Source organism: Barbus barbus (genome assembly GCF_936440315.1).
Source record: "Barbus barbus genome assembly, chromosome: 33".
NCBI lineage: Eukaryota > Metazoa > Chordata > Actinopteri > Cypriniformes > Cyprinidae > Barbus > Barbus barbus.
Genome location: NC_136761.1, coordinates 28,077,401 through 28,099,040, shown reverse-complemented (window position 1 = coordinate 28,099,040; position 21,640 = coordinate 28,077,401). Strand labels below are relative to the sequence as shown.

Here is a 21,640-nt window from a genome sequence, read left to right as displayed (position 1 = left end):
TGCGCTGTTTAAGTGTTTGTGTGGAGCGTGGAGCTGAACAGTAGCTCACTGCAGGACAGATGGAGGTACTGCTGTACTCATAAAATACTCTGTCATTTTTGGTCATACAGATAAGAGTAATAAACCATTCTAATCTGTAAAGACTTTACGTTTATTTGTGTGCGCTCCACCAGTGGGCACTCCATCCCTGATTTATACCATTCACCCAGGACTCCATTTCCCATAATCCTTTGCCTGGACTCATGTGCACTCATCATCAATTGCTATCACCTGTTTCTCGTTACCTCATTAGTCTCACTATTGCGTGCGCACACACACACACAACACACACACACACACACACACACGTTTGTTTTTGTGAAAAGTGGGGACATCCCATAGGCGTAATGGTTTTTATTCTGAACAAACTGTGTGTGCTATTGCCCTACACCAACCCTACACCTAAACTTAGCCCTCACAGGAGACTGTGCATTTCTACTTTCCCAAAAAAAACTCACTCTGTATGATTTATAAGTGTTTTGAAAAGTGGGGACATGGGTCAATGTCCTGAAAAGTCACCTTCACCTTGTAATACCTGTGTCATACAAATTTATGTCCTCATTTATCACAAAAACGCACGCACACACACACACACACACACGCTCTTTGACATCGCTGTTGATTGTTAGCCTGTAATGTTTCCTGGTCTTCTGTGTTTCCTTGCCGTGCCTTGCCTTTGTGTTTTAATCTTGGACTGTTCCATGTTTCATGATTTTTTGCTGCCTGCCCTGACCTTTGCCTGCTCTGTGGACAACTCTTTTGGATTGCTTTGGATTACTCTGTTTGCTGATACTGGTCAGGCCTGACTGACTACGTTTCATTAAATAAAGCTGCATTTGGATCCACACCTCCGTTGTCACGCCCCTTGCATTACAAAAACATTGTGCTTTTGTAAAATAATGAAAGCAAACAGGATGCACTTTCTGCCATTTTGGTCTCTGTGGACTTGAGTGAAACTCAGAAACTCCGTGTATACTTGCCTTACAGATATGAAAAATACACCTATAGAGAGCGAAATATCACATGAACCAATTGAAATGGAAAACAAATATTCTCAGATTATGTAATCGATAACATGTATACAGGTGCGTCTACTACTGCGGATCTGACGAGTCAGTGCCACCGACTTCATCTCTTAAACCGAAAACAATGAAAGCACTAGTGTATTAATATATTATTAAAATGTTAATGCAGCCTCCTTACTGTTTTTCCCTGACACATTCATAATCATTATTTCTGCTGGTGTGCTGCTGGCAAGCTTTATGTGTGCGCTTGAGCGCTTATAGGCTTTGTAGGCAATTAAAGGCTCATTATAATCATTTAAATGGTTTATTAATAAATGTGCGATTAGTCTACTAATGCTTCAAATGAACGATTACAAGTCAACCAGAAAAATCTTTAGACGATGGCAGCCTTATGTTTAATATATGTATATTATGTTAATTATTAAAATGCATATATATATACAGTGCCCTACAAAAGTATTGGAACAGTAAAGACACAATTGCTCTGTTGGCTGTGGAGTCAAGACATTTGTAAATATGATTAAAAGATGAATATGAGACAAAACTACAGGATGTCACATTTTATTATTAGCTGTTTCAACACATACATGTTTTACCAAATAAGAAGTTCAGCACTTTTAGAGTTTCATCCCTCTATCTGATGAGAGCATAAGTATTGGAGCAGTTGCCTCACAGGTCTTTCTAAGTGATCAGCTGTGTCCTGTTGCATTAATTCTTCAGATATTAAAAGCAGGGAATGTGTCGTATCAGTTATATCCATTACTTCTGCATTCTGAATCTCGCATTTGATGATGACACACAAACCAGGATGAAGATGAGGGAGCTGACTTTGAGAGAAAAGCAAGCCATTTGGATGCTAAAAGAAAAGAGGAAGTCAATTAGAGCTCTAGCAAAAACAAAGGGCATGGAGAAATCAAGAGTTTGGAAACCACCAGCGACACCAGCAACCAACAACGACCTGATCGGCTGAGAAAACAACAGTAGCTGATGACAGACAAATCATAAAAGCTGTGAAAATGACTCCTAAAAGACGTGTCTGTAAAATCAGCAACAACTTGTAGAAAGCTGGGGTGATGCTCTGACAATCTACTGTCCTCAGGAGACTTTGACACAGAATTACAGATGCTACACAGCAAGATGCAAACCTCTGACCAGCACCAAACATAGAAAGACAAGAGTAGAGTTTGCAAAAAAGCACAAAGGTGAGCCAGAAGAGTTTTAGAACTGTGTTTATGGACCGATGAGACAAAGATGAACCTTTATCTAAGTGATGGGAAAACAAAAATGTGGAGAAAGAAAGGGAACTGCAAATGATCCCAAGCATACAGCCTCATCTGTAAAGCATGGTGGAGGTGGTGTCATGGCATGGGCATGCATGGCTGTCTCTGGAACAGGCCCTTTCAACTTTACTGATGACTTAATGTATGATGACAGCAGCAGAATGAATTTGGAAGGGTACAAAACCATCTTGCCTACCAATATTAAAGAAAATGCCACCAGATTCATTGGGAAGTGCTTCATATTGCATCAGGACAATGACCCAAAACACCCTGCCAGTTCAGTCAAGGAGTTTATAAGAGCAAAGAAATGGAAAGTCTTAGTTTGCCCAAGACAATCTCCAGATTTAAATCTGATTGAACATGAATTTCAGCAGCTGAAGAGGAGCGGAACGGCAGAAACTCCCCAAAACAAGCAACAATTGGGATTGTCTGCATTAAAGGCTGGGAAAAGTATTTGAAAGGATGAGAGCAAGAGTCTGGTGATGTCTATGGGTCACAGACTCACTGCTGTGATTGTGTGCAAGGGATCTGCAACTAAATAATAGCTTTTAATCTTTAATATCTGCCTTATGTTCAACTGTCCCAATACTTATGCTCTCATCAATGAGTGGGATGAACTCTAAAAGTGCTGTTCTTTTTATTTGGTAAAACATGTATGTGTTGAAACGGCTAATAATAAAATGTGACATCCTGTAGTTTTGTCTCATATTCATCTTTTAATCATATTTACAAATGTCTCGACTCCACAGCCAACAGAGCAATTTTGTCTTTACTGTTCCTATACTTATGGAGGGCACTGTGTATATATATATATATATATATATATATATATATATATATATATATATATATAATAAAACAAAATATTTAATTATATAGTATGAAATATGTAATATATATTTGTATCTATCATATCTATCATACCATATACAGTACAATATATTTACATATATTATTTATTATATACTATATATATATATATATATATATATATATATATATATATATAATTTGTTTTAGAAAACAAGACTTAAGTAAAATGAATGCATCTTGATTTAAGCATTTTTAGACATATGTACTAGAAAACAAAGAAACAAATACAGAGGAAGAATATCATTTTTAAAACTAAAGCCATAAAAAAACACATTTTTGGTACATGAAATAAAATAAACATGAACTGAAATATAATACATAATTAAAAAAACAAACTTGTTTTATTTCAGCTCATCTCTCGTTTTCGTTTAGTTAAAAGTACTAAAATTAAAACTGAAATAAAAATGAATAAAACTATATACTGTAGACAAAAAAAAGACAAAAGCACATCAAAATTACTAAAACGATGAGTAAAATTAAAGTGAAAACAGAAAATATAAAGTGATTCAAAATATTAACAATAACTGTAATAGTATATGAGCGATACTAAAGTATCAGTGGTGTTCAGAGCACATGAGATGAGACAGAAGTGTTTATAATGCAGTGAGTGTGTTGATGACCTGCTGCGGAGCGAGTTGATCCAGCCGTACAGCGGCAGCAGCGGCGCTCTCTCCTGTCTGCGCCGTATCTTCTCCGGCACGATGCTGTCCAGCGTCAGCAGCTCATGTTTGATTCGACATCGAGCCAAAGACGCCACCAGCTTCGTCCTGAACCTGTCAAACACCGACAGCATGTGCAACATTTCACATCAACGACAGACACGTCAAACAGTGTTACGCCACACAGACTCATAATCTCATTACACTTCATGTTTCATTCAGTCAGCGGCATACAGTTATCATCTCATACATAAAAATACTTATTTTGCATTCATTTTTGTGATGGATTGATGTGTCTTCTAGATCAGCCGTTCTCAAGCTTTTTGACTCCAAGGCCCACAATATTCAAAGGCTCCTTGACATAGGCTATTTAATGCTGTAATTATTACAAAGCTGTCTGTTTATAAAACTTTAATTAACAAAATCTGGTAGTATTGATTAATTAATTTAAGCATGATTTATTTTTAATATATCTTTTTTTTCAGTAGTTTACTCTACTGCAAAAAAAAAATTAAAAAGTCTTGTTTTTCAGTAAAATATCTAAATATTTTTAAACACAAAATGACTTAAAATTTTAATTATTGTTTTCTGGGAAATGTATTAAAATTAAGTGACGTCATGCTTAAAACAAAAACAAATATCTGCCAGTTGGGGTCAGAAAAATAAAACTCGTTTTTCTGGTAACACTTTACAATAAGATTAATTAGTTAACATAAGTGAACAACATTAGTAAACATGAACTAAGAATGAATAATACTTCTACAGCATTTATTAATCATAGTTAATGTTAATTTCAGCATTTACTAATGCATTATTAACATTAGTTAATACTGTGAACTAACATGAACTAACAATGAACAACTGTATTTTTATTAACTAACATAAATAAAGATTAATAAATAGTGTAATAAATGCATTGTTCATTGTTTGTTCATGTTAGTTAATACATTAACCAATATTAACAAATTACACCTAATTGTAAAGTGTTACCTTTTTTCCTTTAAATTATTATTTTTTTTTTTCTGACCATTGGCAAAAAAAATTTTTTTTTTAATTTTAAGTATAAATTCACTTAAGTCAAAAATACTGAGGAAGAAAAACAAAAACAGTAATTTGGGGATGTATTATTTTTGTATTTTTATAGTATTATGTACTATTTTTATTATTTAGAATATGATTCATTCTTATTATAAATATAGAAATGCTTGTTCTAGATCATTCATCTCACTGGAAGCCCATACATCACAAAATGTCCATCCTATGCACAGTATCCAGTCTATATAGTGCAGAACAGTGTGAGTAGTCTGTAATTCTGACCCACCTGAGCAGACACGCCTCCACTTCCTGCACAGCCTTCACTTCCTCCTCCTCCTGATTGGCTGCTGGCAGGCGTGGGAGGAACTTCCTGTCCATGAAGTCAGTGAGCATGACGGCCACCAGACTCATGCTGTGATCCGGCTGCAGAGAGACAGACAGCGACTGAGCGGCTTTCCTTTATATTTAAATGTATTCATTTAGCAGACACTTTTATCCAAAGTGACTTACAACCGAGGAATACATCAAGAGACTCATCTTAAAGAGGCAAATAGAAATACAACTTGTAAAACAATAAATGCAAGAGAAATAAACAGTCTGCTCATGGACAGCTAGTTAACTTGATAATAAATTACTAAAGAACTTGCTACTTCTGAATGTCTCTTAATTTTAAAAATGAAGGTATAAAATGTATATAATATAATACAATACAATATAATATAATATAATATAATATAAGGACTGTCTGTTTACAAAATTCTGAATGATCCAGAAAGTTTAAAAAGTCTAAAAGTATACATTTTAACTTGTATAATATAATATAATATAATATAACTGGCTGTGTTACACCTCTGCCCGGGAGCACGGAGACACGGAGACCAGGAGACGAGGAATTCACAAACACGAGAATCTTTAATCCAACTAGGAGCATGGGAGGCACAGGAAACACATCACGGACAGGGAAGACAATTCAACGACCGACAAAACTAACTGAAAGGACTGGGGCTTATAAACACAGGATAACGAGGGACCTAAGGAGACACACCTGGGATCAAATTAACAATTAACATGAGGGAGAAACTGGGTCACAGAACACATGGGGAGCAAAACACAACAAAAACAGGTCCAAGATCCTGACATATCGCTCCCCTCCCGGAAGGTGCGTCCTCGCACCATAGAAACATCCAAAGGGGAGGGGCGGGTGGGAACTTGGGAGGCGGCTCAGGAGGAGGGCGGATACCCGGGAGGGGGCCGGCAGACAGAGACCAAGGCGGTGACGAAGGAGGGAGGAGCCAGGGAAGAGACAGGAGAGACCCGGAGCAGGAGGCGCTCAGCTGGACCCAGGCCACAGCCGTGACGATGGCCCACGGTGGAGCCGACGGAGGGAGGAGCCATGGAGGAGGGATGGCCGCCGACTCCAGGGGGCCGAGCAACGGCGGCGGAGCAGGTGGTGGAGGAGCCCGAGGCGGAGACGGAGAGCCAATGAGCCAGGGTGATGCCGAGGATCCGGGGGGACAGGGTGGAGCCGAGGGCTCTGGTGACCGAGGTGGAGGCGGAGACCCGGAGATCCGCGGCGGAGCCGGAGCGACTGAGGACCAAGGTGGAGCTGGAGGGAGGAAGGAGCCCAACGGAGCCGGTGGGACGGAGCGACGAGGCGCAGCCAGAGGAGAGGAGTCCAGAGGCGATGGCGGGTCGACGCCCGACCAAGGCGGAGCCGGAGGGACGAGGGAGCCCGGTGGAGCTGGTGGATCGAGGAGTGACGGTGGAGGCGAGGGAGCTAGGAGCCGAGGTGGAGCCACTGGGTCTACGGACCGAGGCAGAGTCCGGGCCTCGGAGGCTGGAGGCGGAGGTAAGGGATACTCCAGCCCCGGCAACGCTGGAGGATGGCAGACCCACGGGGCTCGCACCGTACCGATAGAGGGCTGAGGGCGAGCGGGGGGGCTGCCAGACGACAGCGGTGGAGGAGGCAGGAGTGGGTGGGAGGGTGGGGATCTTCGAGGAGCAGGCACTGGAGGGCACGTGCGTGGAGCCGGCACTGGAGGGTACGTGCGTGGAGCCGGCACTGGAGGGCGCTCTGGAAGCGCAGACACTTGGGGGCGCTCGGGAAGAGCTGAGCTGGACGGGACCAGTGGAGACGCAGGAGAGCTGGGCGGGACCAGCGGAGACGCAGGAGAGCTGGGCGGGACCAGCGGGAACTCAGGAGGGCTGGGCGGAACCAGCGGGAACTCAGGAGGGCTGGACGGAACCAGCGGGAACTCAGGAGGGCTGGACGGAACCAGCGGGAACTCAGGAGGGCTGGACGGAACCAGCGGGAACTCAGGACGGCTGGGCGGAACCAGCGGGAACTCAGGACGGCTGGGCGGAACCAGCGGGAACTCAGGACGGCTGGGCGGAACCAGCGGGACTTCAGGACGGCTGGGCGGAACCAGCGGGACTTCAGGACGGCTGGGCGGAACCAGCGGGACTTCAGGACGGCTGGGCGGAACCAGCGGGAACTCAGGAGGGCTGGAGGGAGCCAGCACGGGAGGGCACGTGCGTGGAGCCGGCACTGGAAAGTCGGACGCCCCCTCTCTGTCCAGCAGTCCCAGATTTGTCCTCAGCTCACCCTCAGCCGCGGTGCAGGGGGCGGAGCTCCACTCCGCGCTCACACCGTCCACGGCTTGCTCCCTCGTGATGAACACTGACGCCGGCTCTCGCACCTGGTCTGACGGGTTGGGCTCTACTTCCGGGACGATCATCCGCTCAGTCGCTCGGCTTCGCGCTGGCTCGCAGATCGCGGCGGGAAATGGCTCTCCGTCATCGGTGGGCTCGGGCTGGTGCTCCGCACCGTGGGGAGATGGTGGGCTGGGCTCTGGGTCTGGAGTGGTTCTGGCGAGATCATCCTCTGAGGAGACTGTGAGAGGCGATCCGTTTCTCACCAGAATCCACTCCACATAAGCGGCGAAATCCTCTCGAGGACCATCTTCGGACGACAGCGCTCTGCACGTGGTGTTCAGGCTTCCATGATAGAAAGAGCAGAGCACGTCGTCCGGGTAGCTGGTGGCGTTAGCTAACATCAGGAACAGTCTTGTATGGTCCTCGAGAGATCGGTCCCCCTGCTCCAGCAGGAGGAGGAGGAATTCGGGCCGGACATAGGGATCCATGGGTCACAACGGAAAGAAAAACACTGGGTAAAACGGAAAACAAAACGGAAGGTAAACGTAGAGGTATCTGTTTTTGGTCGGTCGTTCTGTTACACCTCTGCCCGGGAGCACGGAGACACGGAGACCAGGAGACGAGGAATTCACAAACACGAGAATCTTTAATCCAACTAGGAGCATGGGAGGCACAGGAAACACATCACGGACAGGGAAGACAATTCAACGACCGACAAAACTAACTGAAAGGACTGGGGCTTATAAACACAGGATAACGAGGGACCTAAGGAGACACACCTGGGATCAAATTAACAATTAACATGAGGGAGAAACTGGGTCACAGAACACATGGGGAGCAAAACACAACAAAAACAGGTCCAAGATCCTGACAGGCTGTTTATAACGTCCTGTTGTCAATGTGTGTGTTTTGTTTTGTTATCTTAGTATAATTTATATTAATATATTAAGTGTATATTAATATTTTAAATTATTTTGAATAATTAGTAGTTTTATTTTTTCACTTTCATTTAAATTTTAGTTAAAGTTTTAGTAGTTTGTTTTCGCTTTTCAGCCAGTGCTTCCACGTGTCTAAACACATTTCTGCCTCAGAAGTCTGAGTAAGTGCTCAGTTTGATGGTTTGAATGCAGCTCTGGATTCAGAGGTTTCTCCAGCTCGTACGGACTGTTCCAGCGAGTTTCCTTTCGTTTTGTCTTTTCTCAGGCATAATCATGAGCAGCTGCTGCAGGGTTTACTCTGCTCTGTGTTTGTCCTCAGTGAAGGTCAGACTCAGACCCCTGAGATTCCTGTGTGTCGCTGGGTAACTGTGTCTCTGATGAGTTCAGTGCTACCGACCTAAGAGCTCAGACCCATTAGAGAAGACACACACATACGCACACACACACACACACACACACACACACTGATACACACACACACACACACACACACACACTGATACACACACACACACACACACACACATACACACACACACACACACACATGTTGGTTTTTGTGGTTTCTGGGGACTCTCCATAGGCGTAATGGTTTTTATACTGAACAAACTGTGTGTGCTATTGCCCTACACCAACCCTACACCTAAACTTAGCCCTCACAGGAGACTTTCTGCATTTTTAGATTTTCAAAAAAACACCATTTAGTATGTTTTTTAAGCCTTTTGAATTACGGGGACATAGGCAGTGTCCTCATAAACCACCTTCATATATATTGTAATACCTCTGTCATACCCATGTCATTATACACATTTGTGTCCTCATAAACCACATAAACACGCGCGCACACACACACACACACACATATACACACACACACACACACTGAGAGTGAACTCAGACTCTATCTGATCAATAAATGCAGGAAACACGCTCACAGGGAAGCAGAAATCACAAATGAGATCTGAGATCTAAATAATATCTCCGTTGTTTCTTCTAGACAGCAGCAAAATAAAATCTGGAGAAAATTAAGACGTTTTTCTAGATTCATCTCACAATGACCCAAACTGAGACCAGATACTAAAGTTAAACTTGTTACTTCTGAATGTTCCAGATGTAAAAAAAAAAATAAAAATAATAATTTAATTGAATTCAGTTATTAATTGAATTCATTTTAAAAGTTCACAATAAAATAAAATAACTGGCTGTTTACAAACTGTGATACTTTCAAAAGAATAGTTTTTATTTTGAGTTAGTTTTTATTAATAGATTTTGTTTTTATTTAAATTTTTAATAGAAGTTTTAGACATTTCGTTGCGGTTTTGTATTTTTTATATTAGTTTTGGGAATTTTAATGCTAACAAATAAAAGCTTACAGTAAAGTGTAACAGATTTAAATATGAACTCAATTATCGACTGATCTGAGCTGCATTCCACATATAATTACAAGTAACACACTGAATTAAGATTGAAATTCAGAAGTTTTGAAGTAGAAAGACTGAATTAGTCTTTTCTTGCAAAACATTTTCTAATAATCTTTGTTTAATTTACAACTCAGAAAGAATCATTTAACTGAGTGTAACTGAGATCTCCAGTAAATCTCATGAGCTTTGAAAGAGCATTAGACATCTGTGTGTGTGTGTGTGTGTGTGTGTGTGTGTGTGTGTATCAGTGTGTGTGTGTGTGTGTGTGTGTGTGTGTGTGTGTAGGGATTCTGGTGTTGTCAGTGTGTGCTAATCTGTTGATTAACATTAGCATCAGCTCGTTAGAGGTCATTCTGTGTGTGTGTGTGTGTGTGTGTGGTTCATTGTGTTCAGAGTTTATGGTCTCTCTTAAGATTCAGAGTAACGACCTGCCAAAGCAGCAGCGGACAAACGATTCATCCTTTACAGCCCTGTATTTCAGTGTGTGTATCCATGCACAAGGGTGTGAATGTGTGTAAAATAAATGTGCAGCTGAGCGTTTGTGAGTGTCTTTGCACCACGACCATCAGCTGTCACATTAACCACCTGCAGTGCATTCTGGGAGTGTTTAGTCATTTATGGACTTTCTGTTTCATTAGGAAAGCAGACGGTTAGACAGACACACACACACACACACGCACGCACGCACACACACACACACACACACACACACACACACACACGCACAAACACACACACACACACACACACACACACAGAGTCCCGCCCTCCACTCACCATTGGCTGTGAGAGACAGAAGCAGCTGTCAATCAAGACGTCCTCCAGAAGCTCCTGATCTACAGAAACGAGATCAAATAAACACGTTCAAATGAGTCCAGATACACAAGATAAATAAGACACACTGACTATAGTTATAGTGATATAGTTCTAGATCACAGGTAAATATTAAAAAATTGCACAAGAGGAAATATCACTAAACTGAATCATTTTATCACTGAGACAATTAATTAAACCGCTTTATTTGAGATTAGTGAAGACTAACTGTAAAAATTTACTTTTGGTTCCATAAAAAATTATCTACCTATACTTTATGTAAGATTTATATATGAAACATATTTATATTATTAATATATTAAATCATTTTGAAACATTCAAAATAATTCTATAATAAATTAAAATAAAGTAGAAAACTAAAAAAACTATAGAAAAATAGAACATTTTTACTATTAAAAAACATTAACAGTAAATAAAAATAAAATAAAAAGTAATTACAAATAAAAAATAAAATAAAACTAAATTAAACTAAGTTAACTTGAAGTACCTAAATTACTAATACTAAAATTAAAACAGAAATAAATTAAAGCTATATAGAAATATCTTCTTTTTTTAATGACAAAGGCACATAACAAAATAACTAAAACTTAAAATAAAACTGAAAACATTAAAATAAAAGCTAATTCAAAATATTAATAAACATTATAACAGTACATAAATAAAACTAAAAGTCACACATAATAAACAGTAGTTCATGTGACTAATGTACTGTATACCAAGCCTTCTGAAGCCATCTGTACATCTGTGTGAGGAAAAGACACACATTTAGATTGAGATCATCTGTTTAATTGATGAATCAGTCACCATCTGACTTCTTTTAATATTCATTCGGCCAAAGATTAAAGCAATAAAGAAAATATACAGAAGCAGAACAACATGAGAGTGAAAAATACTCCTTTAAACATAAAACATCTCCCACATATTCCCACATTCACTAAACCTTTGAACTGAATTAATCTGATGAATTCATAATTCTGCAAAAATTATATTTGTGTACCTTACAAGCTCAAAGGCAGAGGATGCACAAACACCTTTTATAGCTCATTCTCCCAGAGTGAGTAAAACTAGAGAACCTAATTCATTTTTATTTCATTTCTCTGGAGAATAGCGCTTGAATTGCATATCATAAAGCAGGCATCTGTCTCCCCGAGCGCAGAGAGAGAGCTTTCCTGAACGCTTGCATGCGAGTAAAAGGGAAATTAGTCATGAGGGATTTCTGTGAGGCTGTTTTTAGTAGCTGCTCCTGCGGGACGCTGATCTTGAGCAGGTACAGCGGCAGCATCTTAAGGACTCTTGCAGGAGTCGTGTGAATGATGTGTGTGAGAGCGAAGATAAGGCTCTTATCGTGATTGACAGCTGTGATCTCCGTCTCCACCCATCAGCCATTTCCATGACAACCACAAACATCCCATTCATCCGGCCTGATAGAGGACCGTCACTGTGTGTGGGCAAGAAATATTAGCAAATATGATCATAAATTCACATATACGAGGAAATCTCTCTTCCTCATGAGCCAGTCATTAACCTTCTGATCTGTGACTCATTAAGCGATTAATTGTGTTCAAACATTTAAAATCTACAACACAGACTGAAGGCAGGAGAGATAATGACCTCCAGTGAAGCGCATCAGCTGTTAATAAAGCAGTCAGCACTGCATGTGGGCGTGGCCACAGCACAGCTCTTATCCAATCAGAGGAGAGAGGCGCTTCATGGAATGTTTACAGAAAATAAATTAACAATAAATATTGTAAAATCAATTATTAGATTAAAATTAATAAAAAATAAACATTGAATTAAAACAAACAAATAAATGCATTAAACAATGAAACAAATAATTAAATGATAAATAATTACAAAATAGCTTCAAATAAATAATCAAAAATTAGGTTAAAATGAATAAGTATAAAAAATTTGTAAATAAATAATAAATACATAACCAGAAATAAATAAGTAAATAAAGGAATAAATAAACAAATACATCATTACAAATGAGATCAAAGTAAATAATCAAAAATTATATTAAATGACATAAAACAAATATAAATAAATAGAAAATCATAAATAATGACAAGTTACAATTAAAAAAATTACAATAAAACAAATAAATAATCAAGATTAGGTTAAAATAAATAACTAAATAAATGAGTAAATAAACAATAAGTAAAATTGTATTATAATAAAAAACAAAAACGAAAAAATAATCAAAAATTAGGCTAAAGTATATAAACATTAGATTAAAACAAAAATTAATAAATCATCAGATTAAAAAAAAAAGTAAACAAATAAACAGTCATATAATGCTTAGGAAAAAGCACAATGTAGCTTAATAGAAAATAAATATGTTCCGAATAATATTTTAGACATATTTATACTATTTTCCACCATATAAATAGTGTCTTTACACAAGAAACAACAAAGATGTTTGTTTTGTTTGGGGTCCCTCGTGTGAGGATGGTCATACTTGATGGTCATCACACGAGTCATGATGATGGATCAATAATGCCATCGCTTTGGGTGGAGTCAATAATAAAGCAATCAGCAGTGCATATGGGCGTGGCCACATCACAGCTGTTGTCCAATTAGAAGAGAGCAGGGGCGGGACTAAGAAAGAGGCTGGAAAAGCACAAGAGAGCGATACAAACTCCAGCGATGGTCATGATATAGATCACATTTACAGCAGCTCCTCAGCCAAACTCTCGGTGGAGAAACACCTGACAGAATAAATCTGCAGCCTCACTAAAGGTCTGGAACCCCAGCAGAATGAAAATCATGTTTATCGCACCGCTGAGGAGAGACGCTGATCTGTTCAGGGCCGTTTACTGAGATTACACGGTGTTTAGCAAAGTAGTGCTGAAGGTTGTTGGTTGAAAGAAGGAGCAATAATCGCTCTGGGTGGAGAAGCGATGAGGTCAGGACTGTGGGTGGAGTCATAAATCTGGATTAAGTCAAGATGTTAGACCTGGGGTTTTCAAACTGGGGTCCAGGGATACCCAGGGGTGCTAGGGGGTCAGAGGAAATGCTTACAGAAAAAGTGTAATTTAAAGAAATAAATAAGATTACAAAACAATTAAATATTTGATAATTAAATTCAAATAAACATTTGATTAAAACAAACAACTAAATTAAAATAATAAATAAAAAATGGATTAAAATAAATAATTAAATAAATGAGCAAATATACAAATAAATACATTTTAAAAAGTAAATGAAAATAAACCAAAATTTTGATTAAAATAACTAAATGAATAAATGAATAAACAAATAATAAATAAAATGAATAAACAACAAATACATAAAAATAGCTTAAAAAGCAATAATAAACAAATGAGCAAATAAACCAATAAATAAACAATTAAAATTAGATGAAAATAAATAAACAAAAATTTATTAAAATTAATAAAAAAAATTAATAAACAAAAACAATATATTAAAACAAAACTAATAATGTGATTAATATAAATAATTAGTAATTAAATAAAAATACATAAATGCATAAACAACAATTTATTAAAATACATAAGTAAACATTAGAATAAAACAAAAAGTAAATAATTAAAATAATTATTTAAAATAAATAAATAAATGACTGCATAGATAATAAATAATTAAATTCTGTTTCAAATAAAAGTAAATAAATACAGCACAATAAAGGGTATGTGTCATTTAGGAGATTAAAAACCCCTGCGTTATACAATCGGTCATGATGCAGGATCAATGATGTCATCACCCTGGGCGGAGTCATGTGACGCGGAGAGAGTCCAGTGATGGACGACAGCAGAGAGAAGAACAGCAAATGAAAGGAAGAAGAGAAATATGAGCGGGTGACAGATGAACACAATGAACGGAGCTCCATTTCTCTTAGATGTGTGAAACACACACAAACACACTCATCTATCTGTCAGAAGGGAAGGAACCCAGCGTGAGAAACGACTCATTTTGGCCCAGAGCTTTAATCAGGTCATTTGCATGAGTTACATGCTCTGGATCTCCTGCAGGCTGATATTTACAGCGGTGTTTCTGGCAGGGGAACCGTTCTGCTGCTCAAGGACAAATCACAATGAACCCTGTGGATTTTCTACTCAGATAAAAAGCCTTTATCTCCTCCAGTGAACTGCAACAATCCCACGAACCCTGAGACAATTCAGCTCCAATCTCCTCTGGACGTGTCTCTGCACTCAGAAACCTGATGAAAACGGATGAAGCCGCAGAGGAATCATGCAGATGCCCCTCCACACCTATAAGTGCAGCGTGAGCTGATCACGGCGTCTGTAAGGTCACCGGACCAATAAAGTCTCTGCCCTTTACAGCCAAAGACTGCTTCATTTGCATTTCATGGATTTGATCTCATATTCAACAAGAGAGAGACAGAATCAAACCACATCTACAGACTTGCTTCTATTTAACCATCTACAATTGCATTTTACTGCAAATACAGATCAGTTTAACCCTTTATAACCACATTTTCACTGCAAAGACAAATGTATTTAATCATCTACAACATTTTAATTGCAAAGTTTGCTTATACTTGTCTTTTCACTCTTGCATCTGTTCAACTGTCTGCATGCATTTTCACTGCAAAGACAGAAACAAGACTAGTTTTAGAAATCACTGGGAGGGCAAATGCAAAGCTATTTTTCTGCAGATCTCCTGATGTGTGTGTGTGTCTAGCACACACAGAGCTAGTGTGTATGTGAGTCACGTTTGTGTGTGTGTATTGATTGTGTAGCGTGGAGTTAAGACAGATTAAAGCAGGTTTTCCCAGGTGTGCGGTCTCATGTGAAACATGCTCACCAAACCTAAACAGCCACATCGATATCACAAGCTTCACTCTCACTTCTGATCTCCTCTGACTGTGCTGTTCTCAGAGCTCACTGGTGCAAAATCAGCTTTTAAACATGCTTCAACATTATACAGCCTTCAGCTGTGAACATTTAGTGCCGTTTAATCAGTTATCACTAGTGCTAGTGCTGAGTTAACCTCAGAGAATGAGTATTAAAGCTGGTTCAGAATTGAACAGTAAAATAAAAATACCCATTTTTTTCCAGAACATTAGTATTAAAATAGTAATATTTTTAAATATTTTATTTAATACTGATAATAATTTTATTTTACAACTTTTCTGTAAAAAAATATTAAATGCTCAATTTTTACAGAATAACAGTATTCAAATAGCAATATTTAAAGATTTTATTTAATATTTTTTTTTACAATTATACTGTAAAACAAAATTATTATAAACTCAATTTTCACAGTATAATAGTATATATTTTTATTGACAATAATAATAATAATAATTTTATTTGACATTTAATAACAATGTTTTATTTTACAGTTGTTCTGTAAAATACAGTTATTATTATTTTATGTATTAGACTTCCACTGAAATTGACTCTAAAGCATACAGCTTCAGAGTATCACATATTCTTCAGAGACTGTGTTTGTATTTATTGTGCGATCTCATCACGCCAGTATCTTTTCATATTAACATTCACCTCGACAGCAAGCGTCTGCATCTCATTAGCTCCTCTAATTAAGGTGCATGTAAAGGCCCAGAGACGTTTGTGAGACATCTGTGATCATGTCTTAACTCCTAATTCTGCCTAATGAATGCTGATGAGGCGTCAAACCTGCGGACGACAGCAGAAAGGCATTCTGGGAAATGTAGGATTGGTGTTTATCCACACTCGGACACTGATGGACAGATAAAGACCACCGGCCCTACATGTTCTTCAGCGACACACACAGAGAAATCAATCTCCGTATCTCATCACATCGTCCGGCAGACGCCCTTATCACCCGAGCAGCTTAGACAGCAGGTGATTGGTCGACTGATCTGTTGCATTATGGGTAGCAGAACGAAGATATTTAATTCAAATCACTCTATCAATTCAGCTCACAGAGCCATCCATCATCATTCTGACTCTCAGGGAAAAGTCATGAATATGATCTCATTAATGTCTCAAATGTTTCTAACACAGCAAATTGATTAAATAAAGCAAATGGACACGTTTAAATACGTCTGCTGATTCTCAGAAGCTTCTCCTGAGAAAAAGACCCGAGTCTCAGAAGAGATCTCAACAACTGGGCTCTGAAATCTCAAAATATGCTCAAACACCTCTCACCAAATGAAATTTTATTTTTTATTTTTTTCCTAGAAACAAGACTTAAAGGGATAGTTCATTGAAAAAAGAAAATTCTGTCTTCATATACTCACCCTCTAAAATCATAAAACACATGTCTGTCTCAGGGTTTCTGTTCCTCTAGTGGTAAACAAAACCTAAACGTTCCATAAAGGTCATAAAAGCATCGTTACATGAATCTATAGTGAACGGTTTAATCCAAGTCTTCTGAAGAGAGATGATTGCTTTACATGATGAACAGATTTATATTTATATCTGAATGTTACATATGGTTACAGAACACACATGATTACTCTATGTGATTCACTCTGTGTTTATGTGTCAATAAAAGCCAAAATTAAATCTGTTCATCATATAAAATGGTTGTATCTCTTCACAAGATTTAGATTACAGCATTCAATTCATTTTACAATGCCTTTATGACCTCTTTAGCTCTTTTTTGGGGGGATTTTGTTACTTTGGACTTTAAAAATCTCAAGCTTCATTAAACATGTCTTCATTTATGTTAAAGTCTTAAAGCATTGGTTCAACCTGAGGAGTAAATGATGACAGAATTGACATTTTTGAGTGAATGATCCCTTTAATATCTTAACTCATTTTGCTTCTCCAGTAAACGTCTCTTGATTCAAATATAGAATAAATAAAATGTATATATTAATTTAAAAACAGAGTTTAATCTGTCTGGGTAAAGACATGAGTTGAGAACCTGATTTTAGCACCCTCTCATTAATAACATATTGTTAATTTTTATAAAAATCTGCATAGTGTCGCTCTAATGGTGACGCATTACCCAGCGCTGATCCTCACACAGGACAGAATGTGTGTTGTGTTGTACTGACTCTGTCTCAGTCTCTTGAGCACAAAGAGACTCATTAGTTAGTCGTTTAGCAGACATGTTCGGCGCTCATTAAAGCAGTCGTCCTCTGGAGAACCAGCAGATGAAATATTCTGCTAAAAGGACACAGTGCTAAGAGATACTGACCATCACACGGGACCAAATCTGCAACTACTGCCTCAGAAGACATTAACCAGCATGAACCTGCCCACTCCATCAACAGTGAATGGGAATAAACATAACACTCAATATCACGGCTGCTTTTCAATGAGAGTCAATGTGACAACTCACCCAGCCCAGCAAACAGGGAATGTTCTCAGAATGTTCTGGCGAGGTTATTTCAAAGTTATGAACAAACATAATTCCAATAATGTTACTAGAACGTTCAGTCGAAGTTATCTGGTCTTTAATTATGTTCTCAAAACATCTTTATACAACACTCATTAAACACTTTATTTCTGAAACTTCTCAGTTGGATGTTCGTACAACCATTTTTAAATGTTACTTATTTTAGAACGTTCAGAGAACATTCAAAAGTAACATTCCAATAATATTTGCAAAACAATAAAATGGAATGTTCCTTTAACATTTAAAAATCATTGTTAAAACTGAACATCCAAAGAACAATAATGTTATGTGAACATTAGCAACACACTCCTAGAATATATTTTTGTTAGTTGGATTTTTACTTTTTAAAAACACATTGCTGCTCTTATGAATGATTCAACAGTGCACTTCATTCTAAAGAAAACTTTTCTCTTCATAATAAACTTTTTTAGTTGACTGTCATTCTCTTCTTATAGAATCACTTTTCATCACCCCCCAAAAAACAAAAAAACATATCTGCTCATGCTTTTTAAGATTATATAAGAAAAACATTTTTGCAGTGCATTTGTGGCAAACAGTTTTGGAAAGAAAAAAATCATTTTCATTCTCAGTATTTTTGTCTTGTTTCCAGTACAAATATCTAAACTTTCATTAAATCAAGATACATTTACTGGAGAAGCAGAATGTCTTGATATTAAGTTTTATTCTCTGAAAAATGCATCAAAATTAAGTGAGTTTATGCTTAAAACAAGAACATGTATCTGACAAAACGGTCAGAAAAATAATCTTGTTTTCTCTTTTAATTAAATTTGTTTTTCAGACCTGATTGGCAGATATTTGTTCTTATTTTTTTATTTTTTTTAAGACTCAAGTAAAGAAAATGTAACTTGATTAATTTTTTTTTTAGATATCTGTAATGAAAAACAAGAGAAAAATACTAAGTAAAAAATCATGTTTACAGTGCACTTGTGGCAGTGTGTTTTGGGAAGGAAAAAAAATGAACTGAATTTATTGCTGCTCGATTTAGTAATTTCTAAACATGATTCGCTTACATTTGAGCGTGTTGAAGGCGAGTTGATACGCTGATCGCTGAGACGCCTCGTCCTTGGCAGCAGGTAATCTGACCTCTGACCTCTTCCCGTAGCTGATGAGCCTGTGAGCGGGAGGTTTCTCCAGGTGTGTGCTCTGAAAGATGGCAGCCGCGTGCTGGTAAACCCGGTCCGGACAGGAGGGACTCTCTTCTGGACCGGTCTGGAGTAGAGGAGGTTCTGGAGGAGCCGGATCCAGGAGAGAGAGATGCTTGAGAGCCGGGATCTGAGAGCCGCGCTTCGATGAACGACGCGCAACGCCACTTTTCCTGACCATCCTCTGACATACACACACAAACACACACCAAATTCATAATCAAACTCATAAAATGATTTTATCGCTTAGTATTTTGTCGTTTTCCATTATAAAAATTTTAAAAATTCTTAAGTAAAGATGTATTCATTTTAGTCTTGTTTTCTAAAATAAATATAAAAATTGAGTTGTTTCTGCCATGGAATAATAATAAAAAAAAGGTATTTGCAACTTTTTGCAACAGTTCTGACTTTTTTCCTACAGTTCTAAGAGTTCTTGCAATTCTGACTTTTATTTAGAAAAAAATCTCAATTATGTTTTTTTTTTCATCCTGTGGCAGAAACGAGCTTTCAAGTTTTATGCTTAAAACAAGGAAAAACATGTAGATTTACATTTACAAATAATTTTAATCCTCACTGTGAACAGAAACAGTATGGAAATCAAAACATATAAGCATACTTCATTCAGATATGACGTTATAAACATACAGTAACTTGAAATAATTTCCCCAAATCATTATTCTCAATTATCAGAGCAGAGATATTCAATACAAAACATCTGTGCGAAAACAAAACAAAACCTCAGAGTAACTTCACTGATGAATGAGGATTTATGTAAAACATGGTAATAATATCATATCTAACGTACATTACTGCAGGAGGGTTGTTTACATCAGTGTCTCAGGATGTAAAATAATGACATGAAGATGTTACTCACCGAGTCCTGCAGCTCTTATGAAAACATCGCTGTTTCTGTGAAAATCTCCAGGATCAGAAGAATAAATCTGCGCCTGTTTGAGAAACTTTAGCGAACAGAAACAGTCTGGAACTGCGCGCAGCAGAAGTTTATTCTCAGGAGGGATTCTGTCTCCATGGCGACGGGAGGTGGGTCCGAGGGAATGATGTACTGTAGCTGGTTCAATCATAGATTCATAAACATCAAAGAATTACACAAGAAACTCCCTCAGACGGGCACGCGGTGTTTAACTGTTAACACCATAAATAAATGAAAATAAAAACGTGATACACGTGTCCCTATAGTTTCGAGGTTGTGTTGCAGGTTCGGTTTAATCAGTGAGGATCTGCTTCTCTCTGCTGGACAAGAACGGAGCTGCGCTTCTCATCCTGTTATCGCTGAGGACAAATGCATGATATCAGGGTTGCCAAACTTTGCTTTCCAGGCTGGAGTGAGATTTTGATGACTGAATCCATCACATTCCCCGATCCAACAGTTTATTATATTAGCTACCCATTAGTTTAATGTGCTACTAGATTATAAAAACGTGTTGTTTATTTTTTACTGGCTTATTTGTATTCTCTGTGTGGCAAAAAGTAGTAGGTTTTAAATCAGTAATTGCAGGACACATAATCAGCAAATCGACAGTGAAATGATCACCTGTCAGAGTAAGACCACACAGGGTTGCCAGGTCCCAGAAAGAAAATCAACCAAAACTGACTCAAACCCCTCGCAAAAGGAATGAAAACTAGCCCAATTCCCCGTCTAATCACAGCTGACAGCTGCGGGATTCCCTTACATGGATTAAAAAAAATAGGCAGATTTAGGATATTTGTACAGTGCTTTTCACAATACACATCGTTTCAAAGCAGCTTTACAGAAAATCATGATGCTCATGTTTATTATTTTATTTTTACCATAAATATATGATATCAATATAATTTAATTATTCAAACAATGTCTTCAATGTAACATTTTCAGTTTCCATACTGTCCATAAGAACGAGAGAGAGAGAGTAATCTGGGGAAGTTATTTAGCAGTATTTTAAACAATAGAATAGTAAACTTCCTTAACGAGCACAGTGTCCTGAGTCCTAGCCAGATTGGCTTTCTTCCTAATTATAGAACTACTGACCACATTTACACCCTACACACCCTAATCAATAAACACATAAAACAGACTAAACACGGAAAAATATTTGCATGCTTTGTCGATTTAAAAAAAGCATTTGATTCAATTTGGCACAACGGATTATATTACAAACTTTTACAAAGTGGTGTAGGGGGTAAAGTTTATGACATTATTAAATCAATGTATTCAAGCAACAAATGTGCAATACGAACTGGCAACAAACATACAGAACTCTTCTCCCAGAAGAGAGGAGTACGGCAGGGCTGTAGCCTGAGTCCAACACTGTTCAACATCTACATTAATGAATTAGCGGCGCAGCTGGAACAGTCTACAGCCCCTGGACTCACTCTACAAGACAAACATATCAAGCTT

The 21,640-nt window shown here is 38.1% G+C and overlaps 1 protein-coding gene across 1 annotated transcript; it reads right to left on the bottom strand.

Moving 5' to 3' along the window:
* Positions 1-3,409: 3,409 nt before the first annotated feature.
* On the bottom strand, positions 3,410-19,426 carry LOC306852893 (putative methyltransferase NSUN7; the record flags this gene model as incomplete). The annotated part of the gene is made up of 5 exons (XM_079390014.1): positions 3,410-3,422; positions 3,838-3,990; positions 5,198-5,334; positions 10,703-10,761; positions 19,114-19,426. The coding sequence occupies 5 exons, from the start codon at positions 19,424-19,426 to the stop codon at positions 3,410-3,412; spliced, it is 675 nt and encodes a 224-aa protein (XP_079246140.1).
* Positions 19,427-21,640: the final 2,214 nt, after the last annotated feature.